The 26,027-nt window shown below is 47.6% G+C and overlaps 1 protein-coding gene across 3 annotated transcripts in view; it reads left to right on the top strand.

Annotated features, from left to right (window-relative positions):
• Nucleotides 1–26,027, top strand: part of SLC38A5 (solute carrier family 38 member 5) — an 825,614-nt gene that overhangs the window by 626,642 nt on the left and 172,945 nt on the right. For all 3 annotated transcript variants that reach the window (XM_069647525.1, XM_069647526.1, XM_069647527.1), the window contains one exon: nt 17,545–17,618. In XM_069647525.1, the coding sequence (XP_069503626.1) occupies nt 17,545–17,618 (74 nt within the window). The remainder of the gene's footprint in view (nt 1–17,544; nt 17,619–26,027) is intronic.

Below are 26,027 nucleotides of genomic sequence, written 5' to 3'. Positions count from 1 at the left end.
CCCTCCACAGAATACTGCAGAGCAGCCTGGACGGAAGTCCTGTGAGACCTCCTGCCCAAGAACCCATGACTGCCTCTGCAGCTATTGGCAGCTAAAAATCACAGGCCCGTCACATGAAAGTCATGCCTCCAGGATTAAGGCGGCTCTTTGTTTTGGGATTAGCAATTCTTACTGTGCGTACGTAACTCACGCTGCTGAACTTCTGTGAGTTAGCTATGATGGAATGCGTGGCAAGAGAGGCGCCCTAATACTAGCAGACTCTCCTTGAGAGGCAGCACGGCTATTTCACGTGGCTAAGGGCCTAATTCATTGAACATTTAGCCTGGTGAGTGACTTTAAACTGCAAAAATAAACTTTGCACGGCTCTGTGAATCAGGCTGTTTGTTGGCAGTGCAAATTCAGGCGCTAAACGTTCTATGAATTAGGCCCAAAGTGTTTCATTGTGGGGTGGTATCTAGGTGGTAATTAGGCCCAAAGTGTTTCAGGGTGGGGGGGGAAAGCACATAGTAATGGGTGAAGACATCAGAACCAGGGTCTCATCTAGGTTTGCAATGTCTAGCATCAAAACAGATGTCCAGCACCCACTAATCTGCTCATGCATACGTCACTTCCAGTGATAAATACATCACTTTTAAAAGAAGTTGCCACGAGAAAGCCAAGGACCATCTTTGGTATGTCCAATATAATGTCATTTATTATTATTAGTTTCAGCTTCATTTCGGAGAGAAGCTCTATAAAAGCACAACACACACATTACATGAAATATATTAGTTATTGAAGCCAAAACGTATAATACTCCCGGAGCAACCCGGTTAGTAGACCAAATACATCATGCAGGCAAATCATTCCATCAACCCAGTACATCCTTCTGGAATATTATAGAGTAGAAAGGCACTCTGCCGGCCCTTCTGCATGAACTTTATCCACACCTGTCATGATTTACGTAAATAAGTGGCTGCGGCACTTGTAACTCAATAGGAACAGATGAATCTACAAAGGGCAAGTGCAGGTGCTAGCCTGTTAATGCCTCTTTGAGATAATTTAACTTTCAGCCTTTGGTGTCTGGGAAGTTTGTACAGAGGGCAACAGAATAGAAAGGGACGCATGTTTAGCCCTGGAATGAAGCGGGCAGCAATTGTCATTGTCGCGTTTCCATAATGCACTGACATCAACCAATGGTAAAATCCCCAATCGAAACTCGCTAGAGAGAAATTTTGTTTTAAAAAAAGGGGTCCATTTGTACATGTACAATTCTATGCCCCACACAGTCGTGTATCCACCCTTTCCCGCAAAGATCTAATCTTAAAATTATGTCCCAATCTGTCATGGTATCTTTTACTGCCTTCTTGGAAGAGGGGCAGATTGATGTGGGATCTTCCCAGACAGAGTGCTCCCCAATTTCTTTACCATATTCCTTACCCCGCCCAACCAATTCCGAGATTAGGCCCCTGGGTACTTCATGACACCCTTACGGGACTTGTGATACATGAGTAATTCAGGATTGCTCCAGTATAGCGAGGGTCTCAGTGCGGACTGCAAATCCGGACCGATTTGAAAGGGCTTCTACGTGACACTTTGTGGCCATCCACGACATCTTGGGGTTCCCCCGTAGCTCTGGCCATTGGGTCTGACCCTGATACACCCCCTGCGCTGCATTAGTGGCTCTACTGGCAAAATGCTACTTTGGGTATTTTTTTTTTTAAAGTAGCGTTCTGTGTAAACGAAGTCCCTAGAGAGTTCTTTCTAATTTTTGGCAAATAAGTTACAGTGAGATAACGGGTTTTTACACGGGATCACAAAATATCATTATGTGGTGAAGCCAGGTATTGTTAAAACTGCAGTCTGCAACTCTGGCACTAGACAGCACCCCTTCCCAGCTGCAGTTAGTAAAAATAGGTGTTTGGGTTTCAACCTTACTCTGTTTTATAGAGATGACTTGATAAGCACAAAGATCCTAATAAACCCCTCAGACAAATATATAAACAAACCCCTAGAGAAGTATGTTAAGCAAAACGAATGACTGTAATATTATTTCTCATCTTTTTAAACAAAATGGAAACTATTTAGAGAAAACTCTATCTCCCATGAGTCCTTTCCTGTTTCTGTAGTTTCCTTTCAAAATCCAACCAAGGAGGACCCTCCAGACTCCCCCCATGTCATATCCTGTCCGCGTCCCTTCCTCTTCTTTTTGATAACTCGGACCCAACGTCAAACCAAATAACAGATCCATACGAATGCCACAACAGGTCCAACTTGGGCACGCAGCGCATCTCCATATCTTCTTGTCACTAATTCCGCGAACTCGACTGCCACCCTGTACTCCTGCCTCATGCTCGTTCACAGTGTCTTCTGGTCATCTCCTGCAACAGAGAACGTACCATTATGGTGGGAAATACTCCGGAAAACATAGCGCTCTTTGGAAACCAACCACCCCTGTATTTCAATGAGCGAGATAATGCTCACCTCCGTGTCTTTAATAAAATAAAGACTCTGTGCGCTATATGCCTAGGTCATCTTCATTCTCTGTGAAGACCGGAGCTTCTTCCTACTGCCGCTGCTAATGCAGATACCGGCTTAAAGTAAAAAGTCCTGAACATGGAGTCTCTCAACCAGTCAGCCGCTTTGAGAATATCCTGCAGAGAGTCTCCAAACCGTAAATACACGCACACTTACAGGGATTGAGCCCTTGCAAACCATCTGGGTTAAATGCAACAGAGTTTTTGTGTAAATGGTAGATGTTTAGAGGTCGTATCTCACTTTTCCTACCTAGGGGCCTGCTTTTGATCAGCAGGGAACATAGTTACACTATTTCTTCTGGTACACTTCGACCACTGGGGATAATAGAGAAGCCCCTGGAGACAGCTGATGCGTTTCAGAAGCTGAACAAGGCTTTTCTACTAAAGTCAGCAATGTCCAGCCTCTTACCCTCTGCTCAAGGTGTGCATAATATAGGGGACAAGCCAGCAGGCCTTACAGACAGACAATCAGCAGGGCAAGGTCCTCCCAAGAGGCCAATGAAATACAAAGAGCCTGAGGAGGAGATCTACGACATGTTTGACCCGTAGGCCATTAGTCACCCTAGGTCCTCCAAGTGGTCACAATCCCCGAAAGTGATGGCATATATGGCCCAGCGTTTGCGGAAGCCTCTTGATAAGGAGGCTAGGTACTGCATTAAAGCTGAGTGCCCCAGACCCGAGCTGCCATGTAAGCAGAGGAGTTGCTAGGGGGCGGGGGCTAAGGGGGCTATAGCACCTGGTCTTTTGGTTGTAGCCCCAGATAGATTCTCAGGAGCTACAACCAAAAGGCTAGCTAGCCCCCAGTCCCGACAGTTCCAACATCAGCATAGCCCCGGGTCTTTTACAGATCTAGCAACACCCCTGCGTGTAAGGTAGCAGAAAAACCAGAGCTGGAACCCAGAATGCTCAGCTTCATTACCAAAGCAACCAGGGATGCACGCAAAGGTATGGACAGAACTTGGAAAGGGTGTCAGGAAAAGCTGCTGGATCCAGCGGGTCCTATAGCAACAATTATGGAACTCACAGAGAGAGCGCAAAAGACACAGGGGAGCCTAGCGATGCTCAAACACTCGCCAGCTGAGTGCAAAGAGCAGTTTGCATGCTAGGCAATGCAAATTGCGCACTGTCATCAGAAAGAAGAAGGAGCATGTTGCTCAAGATCGATAATAAATTAGGGGATCTGGCAATCTACAAGGCAGGTGGGACCACACAAGGTCTGCTATTTGGAGAGAGACATTTGCAAAAGAGATGAACAAATTTGTGGGGACTTTTGCAGCGCTAGAGACAGCCCAATCATTCATTCGAGAAATGTGTCCTTGGTGTGTTTTTGCTGGGACCGGTCACTACAGAGGTCGAGCGACCAGTCGGTTCCAAGTGCAGAGACAGTCTCAGGGCCCTAGAGCCCAGAACTGGGAGTCGAGGAAGTCAGACAACTTCTTCCCATCTCGAGGGAGAGGGTCCAAAGGTAGATGCTTCTACCGACACTAGAGCGCAGGAACAGGTTAGAGCGGTTCCACATGTGTACCCCCCCCAGTGGGAAAGGGGTTAAGTCAGTATATAGACCATATTAATGCAATGAATATCTAGCCAACTTACTGGATTTAACTAAGATGAAATCACAGGAATACATGCCTTAACAGTAATTAGGGGTGCAGGCTTAGAGTACTGGAAACCACGCTTGCGATTTCCACTCAGGCGCTATCACCACTACCTCCCCTTTCTCCCTGTGGATCTTTGCAAGGGTCCTGGCCATCATGATAAACAGAAGAAAGGTGAAGTGCGTAGGCCTGGTGCATTCTTGGAGAAAAGTGTCTGTCCCCTTCAGTCCCGGGTCCAGTATCCAACTGAAGTACCTGGCTAATTGCGTATTGAGGTGGGATGCAAAGAGGTCCGTATGAAGAGAACCCCACAGTTCCCGGATCCTCTGAAATGTCCCATTGTGTAGTCTCCAAAGTCCGGTGTCCCTCAGGTAGCGCAAGTTCCAATCCGCTGCCCCGTTCTACACTCCCGGCAAATACTCTGCGGATATGGAGACTTGGTTGCTGAGGCAGTAGTGCCAGAAGTCCTTCGCCAATTTCGCTAACATCCTGGATCTGGTTCTTCCCAGATGATAGATGTAGCGGACCGCCGATATGCTGTCTTTTGAGAGGGCCTTGACTGCAAGGAATCCTGCTAGCAGCTCTGGGCAGTTGATGTGCAGGGCTAAATCCTCCTACAACTATCTTCTGCCTGTATGCAACTATCCGCCCCTTGCGCCCCAACCTGATCTGCTTGCGTCTAATTCTATGATAAGGTTGGGGGCATCCCCAAAGATGGCGCACCCAATCCACACTTCAAAGTTGTGGAACCACCACATTAGTTCTGCTTTGGCTTATCCGTCTAAGGGGACAAGCTGGTGATATCGCAGCCCCCTGTCTCCCGCAAGTGCCTGATTTTCAGCCTTTGGAGGGCCCTCTTGTGCAAGGGATCAAGGAATATCGCTTGTATCGAGGACGCTAGGAGTCCCACTACTCTGGCCAGATTCTGAAGTGAACATATAGCCTGCTTCCGGAGAGCCCCTCTCAACTCCTTGATCGCTATTAGCTTGGGAGCTGGAAGTTCCAGCGTTGCTTTGGAAGTGTCTATGTTAAATCCCAGGCAATCCATGCGCCTGCTGGGGATGAGGTCTGACAGCTCTCAGTGTATTAAGAAGCACAGCGACGTAAGGAGAGTCCTCGCCCCCTGCACTTGCTCTAGCAGTTGCATCTTGTCTTTTCCCAGGAAGAGAATGTCGTCTGGGTACACGATCATCCTCACCCCTCTCTCTCGAATCGCAGCAGCGACTAACCTCATGAGTTTGGTAAAGGCCCAGGGAGCCCAAGACAGCACGAAAGGCAGACATTTCAACTGCCAAACTTGCCCCATTCAAAGAAAACATAAAAAGGGGCAATGTTCTTCTGTCACTGGGACGGTGAGATATATGTCTTTGAGGTCTAGTCTCACTAGCCAGTCTCCCTTTCTCAGGATGTCCCGATGGAGATGGATCACCTCCATCTTGAAATACAGGTATACAAGCTAGCTGTTGAGTTCTTTGAGGTTTATCATGGGTCTCACCTTCCCTTACCTGTGGACCAGAAACATATTGCTGTAAAATTCCTCCTTCTGAGGGAGGCCCTTCTCTATAGCACCCTTTGATCTGAGCTTTTCCAGTTCTACTTCTAGCAACTGCGCCTCGACTTGGGAAGATCGCATTGGCTGTGGGAGCTGCGCTTGTTCCGGGTTACCTTCAAATTCCAGTCTGAACCCTGCAACTGTCTGTGAAACCCAGGCATCTCCTGATAGACTACGCCAATCGTCTATATACTGACTTAACCCCTTTCCCACTGGGGGGGGGTACACATGTGGAACCGCTCTAACCTGTTCCTGCGCTCTAGTGTCGGTAGAAGCATCTACCTTTGGACCCTCTCCCTCGAGATGGGAAGAAGTTGTCTGACTTCCTCGACTCCCAGTTCTGGGCTCTAGGGCCCTGAGACTGTCTCTGCACTTGGAACCGACTGGTCGCTCGACCTCTGTAGTGACCGGTCCCAGCAAAAACACACCAAGGACACATTTCTCGAATGAATGATTGGGCTGTCTCTAGCGCTGCAAAAGTCCCCACAAATTTGTTCATCTCTTTTGCAAATGTCTCTCTCCAAATAGCAGACCTTGTGTGGTCCCACCTGCCTTGTAGATTGCCAGATCCCCTAATTTATTATCGATCTTGAGCAACATGCTCCTTCTTCTTTCTGATGACAGTGCGCAATTTGCATTGCCTAGCATGCAAACTGCTCTTTGCACTCAGCTGGCGAGTGTTTGAGCATCGCTAGGCTCCCCTGTGTCTTTTGCGCTCTCTCTGTGAGTTCCATAATTGTTGCTATAGGACCCGCTGGATCCAGCAGCTTTTCCTGACACCCTTTCCAAGTTCTGTCCATACCTTTGCGTGCATCCCTGGTTGCTTTGGTAATGAAGCTGAGCATTCTGGGTTCCAGCTCTGGTGTTTCTGCTACCTTACACGCAGGGGTGTTGCTAGATCTGTAAAAGACCCGGGGCTATGCTGATGTTGGAACTGTCGGGACTGGGGGCTAGCTAGCCTTTTGGTTGTAGCTCCTGAGAATCTATCTGGGGCTACAACCAAAAGACCAGGTGCTATAGCTCCCTTAGCCCCCGCCCCCTAGCAACTCCTCTGCTTACACGGCAGCTCGGGTCTGGGGCACTCAGCTTTAATGCAGTACCTAGCCTCCTTATCGAGAGGCTTCCGCAAACGCTGGGCCATATATGCCATCACTTTCGGGGATTGTGACCACTTGGAGGACCTAGGGTGACTAATGGCCTACGGGTCAAACATGTCGTAGATCTCCTCCTCAGGCTCTTTGTATTTCATTGGCCTCTTGGGAGGACCTTGCCCTGCTGATTGTCTGTCTGTAAGGCCTGCTGGCTTGTCCCCTATATTATGCACACCTTGAGCAGAGGTTAAGAGGCTGGACATTGCTGACTTTAGTAGAAAAGCCTTGTTCAGCTTCTGAAACGCATCAGCTGTCTCCAGGGGCTTCTCTATTATCCCCAGTGGTCGAAGTGTACCAGAAGAAATAGTGTAACTATGTTCCCTGCTGGCCTTCCCCCGCACCCCACAAACACCATCACCACACCCCCTCCGACACACAATCTAAACCCCCAAACAAACACACCTGCTCTTTAAGAGAATATTCTGTGCAGGGCACTGAAGTGCAAGCTTCAACTTCTTCCTATACTTTTATTTTAAAACGAAACCATTCCAGAACGGTTTCTTTTTAAAATAAAAGTATAGGAACGATGAAACTTAAAAATAAAAAGTATAGGAGCACTGCTCCCGATCGCTACCGCCCACTTCGACCTCTGATTATCTCCTTGTCATGACCTGGGGGAGTAGAAGAGGCCTTCCTCTTCTGGGTCGCATGACTCCCCTGCTGTTCAACCCTGCTTTGTGGGTGTAAGTGGGAAGGTCCCTCTCCTGGACTATCGGCACTTTTGTCTTCACACATCTTGTGCCTGGACTGATTCTTAATACTGATGAGAGCTTTCAGCATTTCCAGTCTGTCTTGAAGGGGTTTGACCCCTTGAGAGACTGCTTGTGTTAGAGAGTCTCTAAGGACCCTCTTGAAGCTGAGGGTGAGATCTGAGTTCTCCTCATTGAAGAAATCCTCTACCTCCTCAAGTGCTTCATATTCCATCCCACAGTATCCTTGGCTTTCCTTCTCCTGGCTTCCCTCACTCCAGGAATCAGACATTCTCCAGTCAGGCACTGTATCCTCCTCTTCCTGATGTCACCTGTGATCAGTGAGCAGCTGCTATATGCAGTCACTGCCTGTTTTTCAGCGTTTGAATCTGATATATAAATGATCTTCGTTTGAAATGTTTTTGTTTTTTTACTTTTACTTAATACTGTTCCATGTTTAGCTAGTGCGGATAAGGATAATCAGCCGCCCGGCAAGAAAAAGGAGAGAAAACCTCACTTATCTCTGTCTTCCATGGAAGCTGTACCGCCTATGCTCAAGCGAACTCCTGAGCTACTGCGGTGTCTGAGCTCTGTGTTATCAAGCGTATGGCTTGTTATGAGGTACTTTCCTCTAATATCGTGCGAGCGTGCTGAGCTGCGTCATTATGTACATGCGCGCGTGCATGCCAACTGTGCATGTGCTTTCGCGGCGAGTTCACTGTGAGGCGAATGATGTCTTATGGCATTTCTGCGTGAGCGAAATTGCTTGCAGACCTGGTTCGTATCTCCTGAACTTGCCTTCACGCTCTACCATACGCGTACGCCTGCAGTGGTAGCCCCCCGTCTCATAAAATCAGTTGTGATTACTTGCGCTGGCGTACATACATATTAATATTCCACATATAAATGCGCAAATCATATTAAGTAGGAAAACTACATACACAACTAAGATATGTAATGAAAGCAAGAGATAGTCAGTGATTAAAACATATAATATATCCCAGTAAACTCGGAGCAACTGAAAATAGTACTTATCTGCTGTAAAGCAACAAAAAGAAGAGGAAGGGACCCGAACAGGATATTACATGGGGGAGTCTGGAGGGTCCTCATTGGTTGGATTTTGAAAGGAGACTACAGAAACAGGAAAGGACTCATGGTAGATAGTTTTCCATGAATAGGTTCCAGTTTGTTTAAAAAGATGAAAACACATTTTGGAAAATGTTTAAAAGTTCGTTTATGGACTTTTTTCTAAGATTTAAAGGGCTGCTGTATAGTAGCATTAAGAAAGTTAAAGCATAATACTTGCCTCCGGTCTTCACATAGAATCTGAAGAAAATGTGTTCCACAAAAAATAAATGCATACATAAAAATAAGGGGGGCAGTTGAAAGCGTTTTTGTGACACATATTATTTGTCTTGAAGGAAGGCACAGCTATAGGTAGATAACTAGTGCCTTGTGTGGGCATTCCTGCATCAAAATGCCCTTATTACAGTTCTTATCACCGAAATGTTATTGGGGTATTCAAAAAAATGGTTACACAAATGAACCATCGCTTGCAAAGACCTTCCCATTAAATGCTGCCATGCAAAGAGAATGTTAAGGAGTAAAGTATTTGGAAAGCACCAGTGGGAACCTCCTGTGGCACACCTGCTGGGCTGCAACGAAGGTCAGGGGAGGGGGGCTGTCTCCTGGCCCTCACAAGGGGATGATGAAGTGACAGGACGACTTTGTCAGGGAAGGGCAGGAAAAAGGGCCCTGTGCCTCAGAACACTGCAGCCCTTAATGCACATGGAAGCTGGTGTCTGTGGGTCTCCATCAGCTTGGGGCCGTAGGCGATAGTACAGATTGCCAAGGAAGCCAAGAGCAAATAATATGCAATACTCACTGTGATTACTGTATATGGAGCCACACTGTCCAACCATGATGTAGGATTTTTTAAGAGTATGCAGTGTGGAAATAATTATTTGTTGGGCCACGCTGCTTTGGCAGATAATGCACAGTGTGATCGAATGATCTACCCTGGATCACACACTATAGTGAAATAGTGAAGGCAACATTTGAGCCCTTGCTGCAGTTTTGGCATTCTCGGCTCTGGTTGGTGCAAATATTTATGAATGATTGGCTTTCAAGATCTAAAACAATAGTGATGTGTGTGGATGACTTGGAAAGCGTTTAAGTCACATTCTAAGCAAAACTAAATATGCAAATCCTTGTAGAAACATGTAAACAAAGAGCATGATTATAGTTTTAATTTTTCAGTTCACATGTGATGAATCTGAGTCTTAAGACATAAAGATAACAAAAGGAGTGTGATAATGATAGGATTTGGGTTGTAAAACCGTAGCTGAAATGTTCGAGGGAGAAAAGACTGAAAGTTATTTTTATAAAAATAACTTTCAATCTTCTGTCCCCTGAACATTTCAGACTTTGCCTTTGCCCCCAGCCACCTAGTTACCTGTGGGCGGCATACCTCCTTGGGTGCCGCCGTCTCCAACATCCCTCTGCGACGCCGGTTCCCTACACTTTCGTGTATGGGAACCGGCACTGCAGGCTTCGCTTTTTTCTTAATTTACTTTGAGTCAGGGTTGCAGGGGACACCCCTGCTCACTTTACAGTGAAGAAGGGTATGCGGGACACCCCTGCAGCCCCCGCTGCACTTCCTCGCTGTAATGTTTCGTATGGCATATTTGTTAGAATTTTTAGGATATATGAGATTTTCGTATAGTCAAAATTCGGACAAATATGCCATACGTTTTTTTTCCCCTGGTCTTTTAGGGTGATTCCATAATGTTACATTCTTATAGTCACTGTTTGGCACAAAGTGCAGATTGTGTACATTTGAAGTTCTACAAAAAAACTGTCACCACTCATACATCGTTGAAATAAAATAGTTGATTTCAAAAGCAGTGCATATTTTGTGACTCCATTTAACTGTTGTGAGAGAAGGCACAGCATTGAGTAGCTTTCTGCAGCTGTTTCAGGACTTCCACACATAATTGCTACCATTGCTGACCTTATCACCCAGCATTCACACTTAACTAAGGGGACAAATTGACTCCCATTACCTCCTGTGAAGGCCTGCAGAGTCAAGTTTCTTTGCTTGCATCCGTGCTTTTAAGTGAACTTCCAGGTCCTCCCTGGGTGTGGGGTCGCATTGGTAGGGCCTGGCAGAAGGAGAAAGAATGGAGAAAGAAAGGCATTACGGTGAAAAGCAGCAAACTGTCCTGATCCTCCTATTTGTGGATGGCAATGGGCTACTCACTCGCACGGAAATAGCAATCCAGAAAGTGCTTGGCGACATTCGTAACTACTGCATTCAAAGGAAGCTAGTTTTTAACAAGAAAAAGAAAAGAAATGGTGATGTGCCCTGTTAAATGCAACAGAGTTTTTGTGTAAATGGTAGATGTTTACAGGTCGTATCTCACTTTTCCTACCTAGGGGCCTGCTTTTGATAATAAAACTGGATGGAGGCTGTGGGTCGAAAGGAGTTGGAAACAATTGTGCCAATCTGCCTCTGGGATTCTAAGGTTTAATGGGAAGTTTAGGCCCATGACGTCTGTAACTGGAAGTCTGTCTCTGCGTCTACATATGGTGCTGATTTCTGGCTCTATGAACCATGTGACTCAAAGATTGTGGACCACGTGGGGCAGTGCCTGGGAAGCTGCTTTTTTGTTTCCCCTGAGGAAAGCAACACCTTCCTCCCAGGGCACAGGACCCCTCCCCAGGAGGTCCCCTGAGGATTGGTGCTTCAAAGGCAGTCCTAATATAACACAACCACACACACACACACACACCAGGGTTCTGGCCACTGTATTTCTCCTCTAAAACAATCACTGTCCTCTGCCCCCATCCAATGACAGTCCTCTCCCTAAGCCCTGCCTCTGGCAGCCATATTCAGATTTGTACTGCACGCTTCAGTGTTGGGAGTCCTTGAGTTGGCCTCCAAGCTATTAGTATGTTTTTTCCATGTTTTTTCACGAAAAGATTTTCGTTTCCACAGGAGCCTATGTGCTCTTTCTTCATCGGCCGGGGATCTGTTGTTAGTGAAGTTTTGGCCCCTCAAGGGCAAAGATTCATCAAAGTTTCTGGAAGGCCGTCTTGGGCCTACTTTGTGCCCTCTGACCATGACGGAGGAGAAAAAGGAGGGACGGACCCTCTTCAGGCGCTGCACCAAATGCGGAGGACAATTATTACAATGTCTTTACTGGCTGCGTCCGGACCACATGGAGGTGGAGTGTGAGATATGCCTAGTCTTCTCGAAGAAGACGATGAAAGAATGGCATAGCAGGCTGGCGGCAAGGCTCAATTCAAACAAGGCCTCTGCGCTTTGCTCCGAACAGGGTCATGCCTTGCCCAGGACTGGCCAGTGTGAAGAGCGGTCTCCCTCTGGGAAGAGGTCAAAGTCTTTTGAAGTGGCCCCATCCGTGGGGGTCCAAGATAAGGCCAAGAACTGCAAGTCCGATTCCACCGGGTTCGCCGATGATGCAGGTCCCTGATTGGATAGGCCGCGATCACTATTGACGTCCGCCACCGTAGTCAGCCTGCCATCAAGCTCCTCATCAAAGAGGAAGTCCCCTACCCCGGCCAAGTTACAGGAGAAATCAGAAAAGCCGAGGCCGGAAGAAGAGAAGAAGGCTGCGCAGCCCAAGCAGGCTCAACGGGTGCAGCCAAAGTCCTTGTCGACCACTTTGTCGACACCTGAAGTAAGGACCACGGCGGCGGTAGCTGCCGATCCTACGATGGTGGCTCCTACGGCCCAAAGCGTATTCCTGCCTCCAAGATGCAACACGGCTGCCGAGGTGGTGGCGAAGGCTGCAAGCACCCCTGGGGGGCGGCAGGGCACCGGCCCAGAGCCTGGTTCAAATTCCGCAGGGAGTAGAAAGGAGGGTGGGGGTCCAGGAATCCCCAAAACAGCCCCCTAGGGTTGGTGTTCAACCGAAGGACATCTCATCCACGGACGACGATGACCAAGAGTCCGTCCATATGATCCATGATGACGACGACGGCGCAGCGACTAGCGATCCATTGTTCCCTTCGCAGCCAAGGGGACATATCCATGGACATCCTGTCAACTCTCCACAACCTCGTGATGGAGATCCATCAGAGGTTGCCTCCAGCATCGGCACCTGTGGTGCCTCAGGCCCCTGATCAGCCTCTGCGTAATAAGACAAAGTGCCATCCGACACATCAGCCTCCTCCACCACGTCGGGCCCTGACTCCAGGTGAGCGGGCCGGGATATGCACAGACACTGGTACGGACACGGCCACGGGAACCGATGAAGATAGAACTTCGCCCCAGCAGACGATCAGTCATCGCACCTGGATGCCCCTCATAGAGTCTCTCCACCAGACAAGGTGGGATCATTCCACTCGATGATCTCCAGTGCCTCCAAGCTGTTCGAGCTGGTGCCAGAGGGAACAGGAAAAAGGGTTTTTTGTATCAGAAACAAGAGTCCAAGAGGAAGACGATCATGGTGGTTCCCTTTCTGGACGACATTTGGGAGGAAGGCCTAGCCCTCATGAAGAACCCATGCACGGCTCCAACCAAGCAAGACAGTTTGGAGACGAAATATAGGGTGCCACACTCTGCACCCAAGTGCCTCAGGTCACAACCCTCGCCGGATTTAGTAGTGTCGGCTGCCGCAAGGAAACGTTTGGCTAACCGGGCTTCATCGTCATCGGTTCCCCCGGACAGCGAGGGGAAGAAGATGGACACCATGGGGAAGAGTGATTTACACAGCGCATCCATGGTCAAGGCGGCCAATGCTCTGGCTATCCTGGCCCGATACGACTGTGAGCTTTGGTACAAGCTGGGCCTGATTCTGGAATTCTTCCCCGACAACAAGAAGATGGAAGCTCTATTTCCGGATGGGAAGGTGGCGTCAAACCATGCCATTCCGGTGGCATTGAACATTGCGGACGCAGGTTTCCTGCTGATAGCAGTCGGCCTTCGTCGGCAGGGATGGTTGACGGCCACGAACCTTCGTCAGGACGTTCAAGCGAAGGTGCTGGACATGCCCTTCAACAGAGAAAATCTGTTCAGGAATGCGGTTGACGAATCCCTTCAGGCCATAAAGACAGATACAGAGACGGCACATTCCCTTGGCACCCTTGAACGGCATTGCTTGTCTTCTTTTCGCTCCTCTAGGGGTTAATCGAGCAGATCATCCAAGGGATTCTCCACATTGTACAGACAACCTCGCCAATCCTTCACGCAGGAAGCCTCCAGAGGTTGTTCCCAGGCCTACGGTAGCAGATGTTTGCGGGCGCCAGCAAAAGAGCAAGCCTGAACCGGCCAAGACGTCGGGCCCCCACTCATGCACCCCGTTGGGGGGCCAGCTGACGAGGTTCATCACTGAGTGTAGGAAGATCACCAAAGACAGATGGATGCTGGATGCTCTCTCGCCCACGGACACACCTTGGAGTTCCAAAGCAGGTGCCCACGTATTCCTCCTGTTCCCCATCAAAAGCTCCAAATCCCTCCACTCCTGAAAAACGTGCAAGCCATGTTAAGGAAAAGGGTGATAGAGCATGTTCCCCAACGACTCTGGGGCTCCGGAGTCTATTCCAGATACTTTCTGGTAAGAAAGAAGACAGGGCGTTGGAGACCCATCTTGGACCTCCGGCGGCTGGACAAGTGCCTGAAGTCCTAAAAATGTAGGATAGTCACGTTGCAGCACGTGCTCAGCCAACTAGAGGAAGGGGATTTCTTAATGTCGTTGGGCCTAGAGGACGCGTAATTCCATGTCTCCATCCACAAGAAACATTACTGTTCAGCTTGAAATCGGCCCCAAGAGTGTTTACAAAATGCCTGGCCCCAGTGGCAGCCCATCTGCGTCTGCAGGGCATACACGTATACCCATACCTGGACGATTCGCTGATACGCGGCCGCTCTCGAGATCTGGCCGACGAGCACACGAAGGAGATCACCCGACTTCTGATGGAGCTGGGATTCTCTGTTAACCATCCAAAGTCCTGCTTGACGCCATCGCAGAACGCGCTGTTCCTCAGGGCCAGACTCAACACAGTGACTTGCCTGGCATTGCACCCGGAGGAGAGAAAGGGAAGGTGCAACGACTGTCATCAGCGACAGTGCAGGCCATCTAATCGTTGCTGGGCATGATGTCGTCCTGCATGTACATTGTCTGTCTCTGCAAGTTGCAGATGCGACCCCTACAGGAATTCTTGGATGCACGTTGGATAAACGTGTCTTGGAGTTTTGCACAGTAGATTCCTCTGAACGAGGAGTTCGGGCAGGCGATAGAGTGGTGGGGGGTGTGTTCCCACATCGCCCAGGGGATGGGATTTCAAACTTCGCGTTACCAGGAGATGATCACCACCGACGCCTCACTGGAAGGTTGGAGGGCTCACACTGGACCTCTACACGCCAGAGGTGTGTGGCTTCCAGAGAAGGATCTGCACATCAACATCCTGGAGCTACGGGCAGTGTTCTGGGCCCTCTAGTCTTTCCTACCGTCTCTGCAAGGAAAGGTGGTGAGGATCTTCGCGGACAACACCATCATGTTTTACATCAGGAAGCAAGGGGACACTCCATCCCCAAAGCTCCCTGAGGAAGCTCAGGATTTGTGGCACTGGGCCATTGGACAGGATGTTCCTTGTCCCTTTCCACCTGGCAGGCACCAAGAACACCATCACCGACTCCCTCAGCAGGGAGCTGCGTTCCTGCCGTGAGTGGGAACTCCATCAGTATCAGGTATATCGCCTGTTCATCAAATGGGGCAGACCCCCGAGGGATCTTTTAGCCATGGTGACAAACTCCAAAAGCCAGAAGTTTGCCAGCAGATTCCACCAGCTTGGGAGATGCGTTCTCATTCCCTTCGTAAGGTCTGTTTCTGTATGCTTTCCCCCTGTTTCCTCTTCTGCTACATATCATCAACACACTCAGTGTTGATGCAAAATGATACCCATCGCCCCAGCGTGGCCGAGGCAGATTTGGTATCAGGACCTTCTCAGCCTGCCAGCGTCTCCTCCAGTCAAGTTGCTGGTAGTTCCAGATCTGCTAACCAGAGAGGCAGGCACAATCCTTCATCATGACCCAGGATCGCTGAGCCTGAGGGCATGGCTCCTGAAGCCTTAGAGATTGGAGGTTATGAGTTGCCAGAGGACTGCAGGGAGGACCTCGCCAAAGCCAGGGCGTCGTCGACTCTAAAGTGCCACGGCCATAAGTGGAAGTGTTTTGCTACGTGGTGCCGGTCGCAGAAGATTACCCCCTGAGGGTCACGGCTCCACAGATTCTTCCATACTTGCTGTCCTTGGCAAAGGCTGGGCTGAATCACGCTTCCATCAACGTACATCTGGCAGCCATCTCACGGTGCACAAGATCCCCAGGTAGATCCTCGCTGTCGTCCCACAGACTCATCAAGGAGTTCCCCAAGGTGCTTTTCTGATCTGCCCCGGCTTGGGTACTCAACGTGGTCCTGACGAGGCTCATGGGGCACCTTTCGAACCTATGCATTAAGCCCCACTCAAGTTTCTCTTGTAGAAATTGGCTTTCCTTGTGGCCATCACCTTGGCCAGACATCTGGGTGAGATCCAGGCCCTATCCTGCAAGCAACCATATCTGACTTTCCACGAATCGCAGGTGGTACTGCGTACACACCCCTCCTTCATACCGAAGGTTCCGTCGGAATTCCACCTCAACGAACCATTGGTGTTGCCTGTCTTCTTCCCGAAGCCTTCATCGCCGGCAGAGAGGGCCTTGCATTCGCTGGATGTTGCATGGACCTTGAAGTTCTACGTAACACGCCTAAAGAGTTTTCGGAAGACTTCTCAATTGTTTGTGAACTTTGGTCATGTGAACCATGGGAAGGACTTGTCCAAGGCTTCCATTTCAAGGTGGCTCTCCAAATGCATCATGCACTGTCATCGGCTGGCGAACTGGCCTCTGCCGGGCCGTTCGTGAGCCCATTCCACCAGAGCAATCGCTTCGATGACGGTGTTCCTTTCTGGTGTGCCCTTGCTTGACATCTGCAGGGCTGCGACGTGGAGGCCCACGCATACCTTCACAAAGTTCCTTTGCGTCAACAGGGATTCCAGGAAGGAGTTCAGGGTCGGCCAGGCAGTGCTACACAACCTGTTTGTTTGAGGGGAGTCTGTACCAGGGTGAGTGTTGATTACTTCTGTTGAACCTTGCCACCTCCCGTGGTTATGTAATGTGTACTGCTGTGTATTTATTATTCTTGAGCATGTGAATCTATGCCAGACCCCATGCTGTAGAAGGTTTAAGTTACTTACCTGTATCTATTGTTCTCCTGCATGGGTCTGGCATGGATTCACATGCAAACCATCTGTGGCTCTTCTTGATCATGCTGCCTCTTTACATGCTTACCAAATCTGAAGATGGGTGCCAGAGGTGGGGCTTAGAGAGAGGACTGTCATTGGATGGGGGCAGTATGACACAGAGGACAGTGATTGGTTTAGAGGAGAAATACAGTTTTAAAGTGTAAGTGAAACTTTTTTCTTTTACCGAGGATTCCCAGCCTGACGATGGGGAATACTCATGAGCAACTGAACCCATGCCAGACCCATGCTCGAGAACAATAGTTACAGGTAAGTAACTTAAACCCTCTCCTCTGTGAAAGATGCTGAGAACAAACATGTGATTAAAACTCTCCCAAGTAGGTCACAGCCAATAAAACATACTTGTATAGCTTTTGTTCGTTCTTGGTAGAGGTTTCTCATATTTAATAGTTTCATACTATTGTAGTCTTTGGGACTCAAATGCTAATTTTAATGTATTGTAGTAAGCAATGGCAGCAATTTGGGGAACCATAGAGTAGTTGTAGGCAGAGGTTCCACTAATAGTAACTGTTTGGGTGTTCATCAATTACTTGTACAGCAGCAATGTGGGGTAGCACTGGGCATGAGGAAGGGCAAAGGGCGCAGTGTGTGGATGTGCGTGCAAAGCTGGACAGTGAGTGCAAGGGGTGCTAGGTGGCTCGAAAGAGAGGTGGCAGAAGGCATGAGTATTGGAGGTATCAGACATGAATTTTGACAGCTGTTTTCTTTCTTTTTCAGGATCCTCTTAATCTGCATCGCCCTTCTGTCGGCCTACTCCATCCACCTGCTGCTGAAGTGTGCCGGGGTAGTAGGTATGTCTGCACCTCTGCATCCTTCACAGATCCATTCCCCTGTGTCTTTGCTGCCATCATCTTCCCTTTCATGAGCCATTGTGTTAGGATCTTTTGTGGGGATAAGATTTGCTCCAAGTCACTTCAGTCCTGCCAGGACATCACCGCCTGCCCACCCGAGAGCCTTCTGAAACTTGTATTCGATTGTTTGCCAACGCAGTTAAAGTAGTGTGTAGAGACTAGCTATGTGGTATGGAGATGAGTTTTTATCTGGCCTTTGGAGTTATAAATGGGAACCCGACATCTGTTAACACCAGCATATCCATGTATAGGTCCTCATTCCCGGGATCCACAGAAGCTGCTGAACCACACCGATTCCCCAGAAGCGTTTTGTCTCCAACTATTAGTTTTAAATGGCTGAACCCGGATCGCTCCAGGAGGGAAAGGGGACCTGGATAAAATAACAAACCAGAGAGAACAGACACAGAAATAATAGAATAAATGATTCATTCCATTGCCTTTCAATATATCTGCACCTTATACGTTCCTGTCTTTAATTTCCCTGTGATCCTCAGGCCTTCACTAAAAGCTTGGAGGAGAGAATTACTTATTTTCTTTTTTTCTTTGGCAAATTTATTCCTTTTATTTTAATATGTGATTCCCTCCTTATGAATACATGGTGTTGAACATATGTACAGATCTTTTAAGTCTTTTTCTGTTATAACTTTAACTTCCCTAGCTAAGGCATAATAATCTTGTTCTATATACACTCAGATTTTTCTTTTCTGTCATAAGTTCCAGAGAGCTTCACTTGATGAACTTATTATCCACCCAAATGTATTTCTCCTCTGTAAAATACTTTAGGGGTGTAAGTCTTTGTTTCTTTTCCTTTTGCGTCACCCTCTGCCAGAGTCTTGTCGCTTCTATGAGCAACGTAAGATTACCGCTCTGCTTTTGTGTGGAGACTGGCTACAGTGAGTAGCGTTTCGAGCTGCATCAGCGTGATGTGGAACAGAGACGCTGCTCTCTCTAGTCGGGCTCTGTAACGCAGTCTCATGCCAGAGCTTGCCAATGAACTTTAGAGGCCTTTGCGACTTTCATGCTCTGCTTTAATAAATTGAATTCTCAGAGCCGATGTAAAAACATGAAAAAATGCTGCGCTCCCAACGTAATGTGTTCTGATGTAACTTCTCTCAGCTCCAACACATCTACAACTTCAGTAGCTGTAACCTTCATGGTTTATCTTCTCAAAATTGACTCCCTTAAGTGGAGTTCTGTAAAACAGGGCTGATCGTATTTGATTTCTACGATGAAAGGTAGTTCTAGAATGTGGCCAGCATTCCAAAGTGCCTCATGCTTTTTCTAAGCCAACCAGTGTTCTGTGGCTCCCCCTCCATCTTGCATTGGGAGGAAATCCACGGCTTTGAACCCTTCGTTAAGGAAATGTTCGATGTAACACTAAACAACACACACACACTCTCTCCCCCAGTTTTGGAGTCAACTAAATTAATATATTCTAGCTAAGGACCTTCCCACTCTGCATCACCACAAGACACATGTTGGCTGTAAAGAGCATCAACATCTCCTAGCCTCCAGAGGTGTCTGTGTTCACAATGAATGAAGGACTTTATTCATTCACCAACTACACTGCTTTTCACCTCTATTTGGCTAAAACCTGGCCTTCATCCCAACTTTTGTGTTTTTAGCTGTGACAATGCACCTGTTTGCTCAAACCATCTTTCCACTCATGAGCACCCAAGAAATGGTCATGGCCCTGGGTATCAAGAGACAAAAGTCCCAAATGGGTGAGATGTAATCTCGCCCACTAAGCTTTCTCTCCTCTGATGGCAGCCTCATCTGGGCTACATGGTGCTCTTACAAGGAGAGTTCTTTCCTCTGAAGCAAAGCCACAAGGAGACACCCTGTGCTTGGAAAGGTGGCCTTGAAGTCATTATCATCAATCTTGCTGCTTAAGACTCAAATGCTACCATAGCAAGAGCCCCCACCAAGCACCAGTAACCAACGACTCTTGTTTGGAAGGAAGCCATAGCATTCCCATCAGTCCTTACTTGAGCCGTCTATGGCATCCCTCTTTGGGACTAAAAGGTTGCATCTTCTCGACCGTCTAACTCGTCATTAGAAGTTGCACTTTCACATTTTTGTGTGGTTCAGGATCGTTCAATGCTTCCGCTTGCCTGTTTCTTAGGTTCAGAAGGGTGATATGCCATCACTGGCTTTCATCTGTTCGGTGCTGAAGCTTCTCCTGCGGCTCTGTGTAAGTTTCAGACCGTGTCTCTGGTGCCTTCAGATTCTGGCATTCCAGTTCAGAAGCTTCCGTTCGAGCCCTTGAATCCATTCTCTTATGTGCAGAAGGGTCTCTCTAGTTTTCACTGCTGCACCTGGCTCCCATCACTTATGTTGAGATGCTTTCACTGATCCCCTGGCCCCCATCTCTAAGGTTCAGACACTTTTATTGCTGCCCATGACACCCCTCTCTTAGCTTCAGAAACTTGCATTTCTGCTCCTGGCTACCATCCCCTAGGGTCAGAAGATTACACACCTACCCCTGGTTCCCACCTCTAAGTATCAGAAACTTTCACTGCTACCCCTGGCTCCTAACTCTTAGGTTCAGAAGTTTACTCTGCTGGCTCGACACACTGGAGTGTAGAAGCATGGCCCTCTAACTACTTGCAAAGCTTACTTCCTCTATAAATCTCCTCACCATCAAACACAGTAATTGTTTGATCTCTTAAATCCGTGGCAAGTATTGTGATCCACTGTAGGCGGCCCTATTCACCTTCCACTTCTTTGAAGTGGGCTTTACGAGAATATCTAGCTTGCTCTGGGTAAACTGAGGTTTTCTCTGATGATTTCACAATTTCTTTGGTCGAGCACCCCTGGAAGGGGGCTGGGGAGGTGTCTGTGATAGCGGGCTGAAGAGACACGGGAAAGCTGAGCTCATCCACATTGTGTAAACCCTTGAACCCCATGCTCTTTATGGAGCTGGAGTGAAGAGCGGCGCAGAGAAAGTGAAGAAGATATAGGAGCGGAACGAAAAGTAGGTGGAGGCTGAGGTTTGTGCTGCTTAGGCCTAGTGTTGTGCCGCCCACCGGAAGCAGAGATGCATGGTGCCCTGAGAAGGAGGGGCTGCTGAGAGATGTGCCTGAGGAGCCAGCAGCCTACCTGGAGCATCCAGGGAGAGATAGGGTGAATTGGAAAGGCAGCAGAGTAAGGCTGGGACCAAAGCAGACGAGGACTAGTGCACCACCACTGCAGAACAGAGAGGAGGTTGTGGTAGGAGAAACTGTGCAGGCCTGTGGGCAGTGGGGATCAGCCAGAGTTCAACAGAGGCACAGCTTGTGCCTGTGGTGATGAGCACGCGTCCAGGTCCCCGCAAACTGAGCCTGGAAACAAGAGGTCCGCAACCAGTGGAAAGCGGAAGCAGCCAATGAGGGGACCAGCAGGCTTCAAACCACAAATCAGTCAGAGGCTGGCAGAGAGCCAAACAATGCTCACACGGGTGGTAACACCCGCATCAACTGTCAGCTGCTCTTCCTCTGGGGGAAAAAGTTCCTGTTGATAAAAGCTCCAATTTTGCTGTGTAGCAAACTACGACCTTGACCTGTGAAGACCACAGGTAGGCGAAGGGGGGGGCAGTGAACCACATTGGTGTGCAGGGATAACTAGTTGCTGCGGCAAAACAAGCAGTTGGAGCTAGCTAACTTCTTGGTGAGGAGGTTTTGGAGACACTCTATAGCGGAACCGCAAGCAGTCGAAGATACGAGATAAGAAGGCTTGTTGGTCAAGTGGACAGCAAGAGATGCAAGTAAGGGAAGAAAGAAGAATGTAATCCAGGACCTTGGAGCCAAATCCAATGGTGCAAGCTTGAAAGACCATCAGAAGAGGAAGAGTGTCCAGGTCCTCACGATGCAAAAGTAGCAAACGTTTCATCCTGTTTGATGGTCAGAAGGAAAAACAAGTATCCTTGTGCAAGCAGTGAAAAATGGGGTAACATCGGAAGGGGAAAAACTGAAACTGGCCTCTATAAAGTTTGTGGTGAGGGTTTAAATAGAAGGCAACGACCCCATCCAAGCAAACAACATGCTGCTAACAAGGAAGGAGCTGGATGCAACGCTATGCACATTTAAGAATGACAATCCTGACAAAGTGAAGACGGACGTGGCCAACATAAGGGAGGACTTGAGGGCATCAATCGCAGCGAACAAGAAAGAGATTGACCAGCTAAGCGCAATGCTAAATGAGTTTGAGATGCTAACCGAGGTTAATACCAACAGGCCAAAGGTCTCTGAATACATGACATGTCTGGGAGAAAATGACATCATTAGAAGAAAAATGCAAAGATCTAGAAAAAGATCTAGAAGGGACAGCATAACTGTCAAGGCCGTCAAAGATGTTATCGAAGGAACAGACATACAGGATGTTTACAGGACTTGTTTGATCTTCGACTCAGGCAGGACTCATGCCAAAAGGATAGGGATCGAGTAAGCTCACAGGGTGGGTAGACTGAGAAATGAGCCAAGGGCTCACCCACATGACGTTCTGGTGAAAGTTCATGAGAACAGAGACTAAATCAGCTTGGTGGGAGTAGCCATAACTACGGGGAACATCTTCTTCAAAAAACAGTGAATCAATACTATTTGACAACATTTCACAAGTCACCCTGGTGAGAAAAAGAATGCTGGAACCAATAACAGAAGAACGCTCTAAGAGGAAGCTCAGATATCTTTGGCTTTTTCCCACAAGACTGCATGTGCAAATGGACAACAAGGAAACGGCCATCACATCAGTGGAAGATGGAGCGGGACTCCTGGGAATAATGAGCAATGTGAGACGATGGGCTGAATGCAAAATAGGTGGCATGGGGCATCTGGTGGAAAGAGCACCAGAGCATGCTGGTGGGTGGGGAAGGAAGAGAATTGTGTCCAGAAAGACGCACAGGGGCCTCCACCGGGGAAGTAGAAAAAGGCCAAGAAACTAAACAATACTGGTGAACTGAGCAGAAATGTAGCAAAGCGGTACTCGTTGTGGGTTGAATGTAAATGGGCCCAGGGATAGTTGTGAGTTACATGGTGCTCACAACTATTGAAAGGGCTAGGGGCTAAGGGACAAACAAAGAGGGAATAGGGGATCTGGTTTCCTGGCAGTTTCCGTTAGCAAGTGGACGCAGTGCAAACCTGGAAGGGTCATCCAGGGTTCTTACACTTGGTGGGTGGGAAACGGGTCAAAGGGTGAGAAATGCTATAAATTAACAGGTGCGGAACAGTAAAAGGAGAACAATTCTCAGGGCAGTATAAATTCCATACGAGAAAATGTTAACAAGTGGTCTAGGAACATTAAAGGGTTGACTGCCCCTTACAAAGGATTAAGCATCATAAGAGAATTACAGTAATAGAGTCCAAAAATTGTATGCTTAAAAGAAACACACTTAAGGGCCAAGATAGGGGCTGGTTAGCTAACAAAGATGATCCCATACAATATCAGGCTACACTAGATTAAAAAAGGCCAGGAGTTGGAATATCATTAGACCGCTTGTTGAGAATTACCAGTAGTAATGTAAAGGAGGATCCAGTAGGGTGTTTTCTCTTTGTCAAAGAGAACATAGGGAAACCAAGATGCACATTTGCCTCAATGCTCTCTCCCAATCAGGGACAAGAAGGGTTTTTTGAGAGTGCTTTGGGAGCTGGAGGAGTTTGGTGAAGGAGAATGGGTAGTAGTGGGAGATATTAACATGATATTTTACCCGACGGTCGAGAGGTCAGGGAGGATCGGGGCCCACAAGCATAGGGCCATGCCTGGGAAGCTAATTTCTAGGTCTGCTAAGCTGGGCTTAACAGACACGTGGAGGTATATCTGTTCTCAGTACACCTACACCCTTGTGCACAGATCCTACCCACAAATTGATCATGTTCTTGTGACACAAGGGGAACTACAGGAACTGCAAGAGGAGAGCATAGGGATAGTTTAAATTTCTGATCATGCTCCTGTACTGTTATGTGGAAGGGTAGCAGGTTGCGCAGGCAGCTCAGAATTGGAGACTAAAGGATTAAGTATTGAGGGATGAGGGAAGTAAGCTAGTCATAGAAACCAAGCCACATAAACGCATAGAAGGTAAAGGGGAGAAACCTGAGAGTGAAGGAAATAGGTGGGACAGCTTCAAGGAACAGCTTAAGTGCATGGCAGTCAATCTCGCGAAGGAGTTAGAAGTGTGCAGGAAGGCCAGGAGCTAAGATCCCAGCGCAAAGCCAGACAGTTGCTTAAAACTGCAAGGAAATTAGTTCATGCACGAAGACAGCTAACACATGTAACCATGATGGTGGTGGAACGTAAGTTGCTCAGAAGCAGACAATTCAACAAAAACGTCAAGAAGATGGGCAAATTATCGACTAGGCAGTTAAGGGCCAGAGAACAAATGTTTTTCATACAAAAACAAATAAAACCGGATAGCATTATGGCTATCTTAAAAAAGGGGATAAAGAAAGGTTTATGCATGACTTTTTTGCTGAATTATACAAGGAGGAGAAGTATGAGGAAACAGAGCAGAAGGCATACCTAGCTAAGTGGACAGGGCCGGTACTATCAAGCGAGCAGGCAAAGATGCTGGAAATTCCCATAACAAGGGATGAGGGGACCCAAGCAATACTGAAAATGAAACTTCATAAGAGCCCAGGACCAGATGGTTTTATGACCATCTTCCACAGAACATTTGCCCAGATACTGAGCCCCCACCTGACCATCCCATTAAGTCTTTTTCAAACAAGTGGGGCAGTGTTGCCTTTGATGGAGCTGGCACACATTACATAGATACCTAAAGTGGGCAAGGACACACAGTTAAGCTCATCATTTCATTTAATCACCATCATTAATATTGATGCAAAAATATATCCTTGTTTCCTGGCATCGAGACTGGAAGGGAAGACCTTCCGCATTTGAATTCTTCAGATCAACCAGTGTTTATTCAAACAGAAATGCCTTTGATAATATCAGGCGAATACTCAATGTAATTGATAAAACATCTGTAAGGAAATCCTTATGTTCAGCCCTACATCTCTTGCTATAAGCTGAGAAGACATGCAACCGGGTGAACAGGTCCTTTATGTTCAAGGTCTTAAAGGGGTTGTGGTTTGGGACACAATACAGAAAAATTACCCTGGCAAACTACAGGCACCCAGGAGCAAGGGTGAAGGTGAACAGAAGTACTCCTGATAAGCTGCCCACAATCACCTCTGTTGTGTGCCATGGTCATAGATTCGTTTGCACAAAGGATTAGTGAGAATGAAAATAAAAGGGGTTAAATGGGCCAACACACAGCACAAGATGTCCCTTTGCTGATGATATACTGTTAATGGTCATGGATCCGAGCCATTCTATCCAGAACATAATGCAAGAAATACATCTGTTTTTGAAGGTGTCAGGTCTTAAAACAAACCTTTCTAAATCATGAATATATTGATGTCTGATGTCTACTGAAGATGTTCATTGGCTAAAGAAGGTTGTTCTTTTCAATAAGTTAATCTTTTACAGAGTGCTTAATGTCGGAGACCAGTCTCTAAGTATGGAACCAGGATTTGAACCTGTGTTGCTCTGTGTTGTCTTGCAAGACAAACGTGTTGCCCCAGAGCTATCCTCCCAGCCCTTTCAGATGAGCCAGGGTATAAATCAAATATTTAGGGATAGCCCTGACTCCGTCATTAGCTCGATTACATGGGGCAAACTATCCCAACCTTCTTGACTACATCCGAAAGGAACTGAACAGATGGAGGCGACTATGTAATGTTATGTGATGTAATTGTCATTTGTACAGCGCCTTTCACCATTAGTATGGTTCCAACGCGCACTGTAGGTTGAAAGCCCTTGGGGACAGAAGTCCAGGTATGGGAAATTCATCAGAGAATTATAAAATGCGTGTGTGAATTTTAGCCATTACGAAGGTAGGTAGGGGTGACCAAGTCCCTGCCAGTCACCCATGTGGAGCAGGCATGTTGATGGGGGCAGAGAGATAGGATGGAGAGTATGCAAGAGCAGGATAATCATTATGTGTTCAGCTAGACCACATCTATATCGTGAGGGATAACTGCATTCTAATAGAAGAGGTGTTGTGCAATGTGTTTTAGAGTAGTGCATGAGAGCAGATGCATGTGGGTGGGTGGCTAGTATCCATAAGCATCTTACCTGTGTGTCCTGACTGGTTCGTGGTTGCGTAGATGCAGTTGGATTTAAAAGGGGGAATTCAAAGTGTGGCTACATTCTGGCCATTGCCTATATAAATGCACCTAGTATAATACAGTATTGCCTACCCTCAAAGATTCATCTAGATGCAAATACAATGGCTACCCTAAACAATTAATCTAAATGCAATACATAGGCTACCCTCAAAGATTAATCTAAATACAATTAATTGGCTAGCTTTGG

The sequence above is a fragment of the Ambystoma mexicanum genome, chromosome 2q (genome assembly GCF_040938575.1).
Source record: "Ambystoma mexicanum isolate Mex_15411 chromosome 2q, UKY_AmexF1_1, whole genome shotgun sequence".
NCBI classification, from domain to species: domain Eukaryota; kingdom Metazoa; phylum Chordata; class Amphibia; order Caudata; family Ambystomatidae; genus Ambystoma; species Ambystoma mexicanum.
The sequence above is the reverse complement of the archived record's forward strand: the minus strand, read 5'-3'. Positions and strand labels throughout refer to the sequence as shown.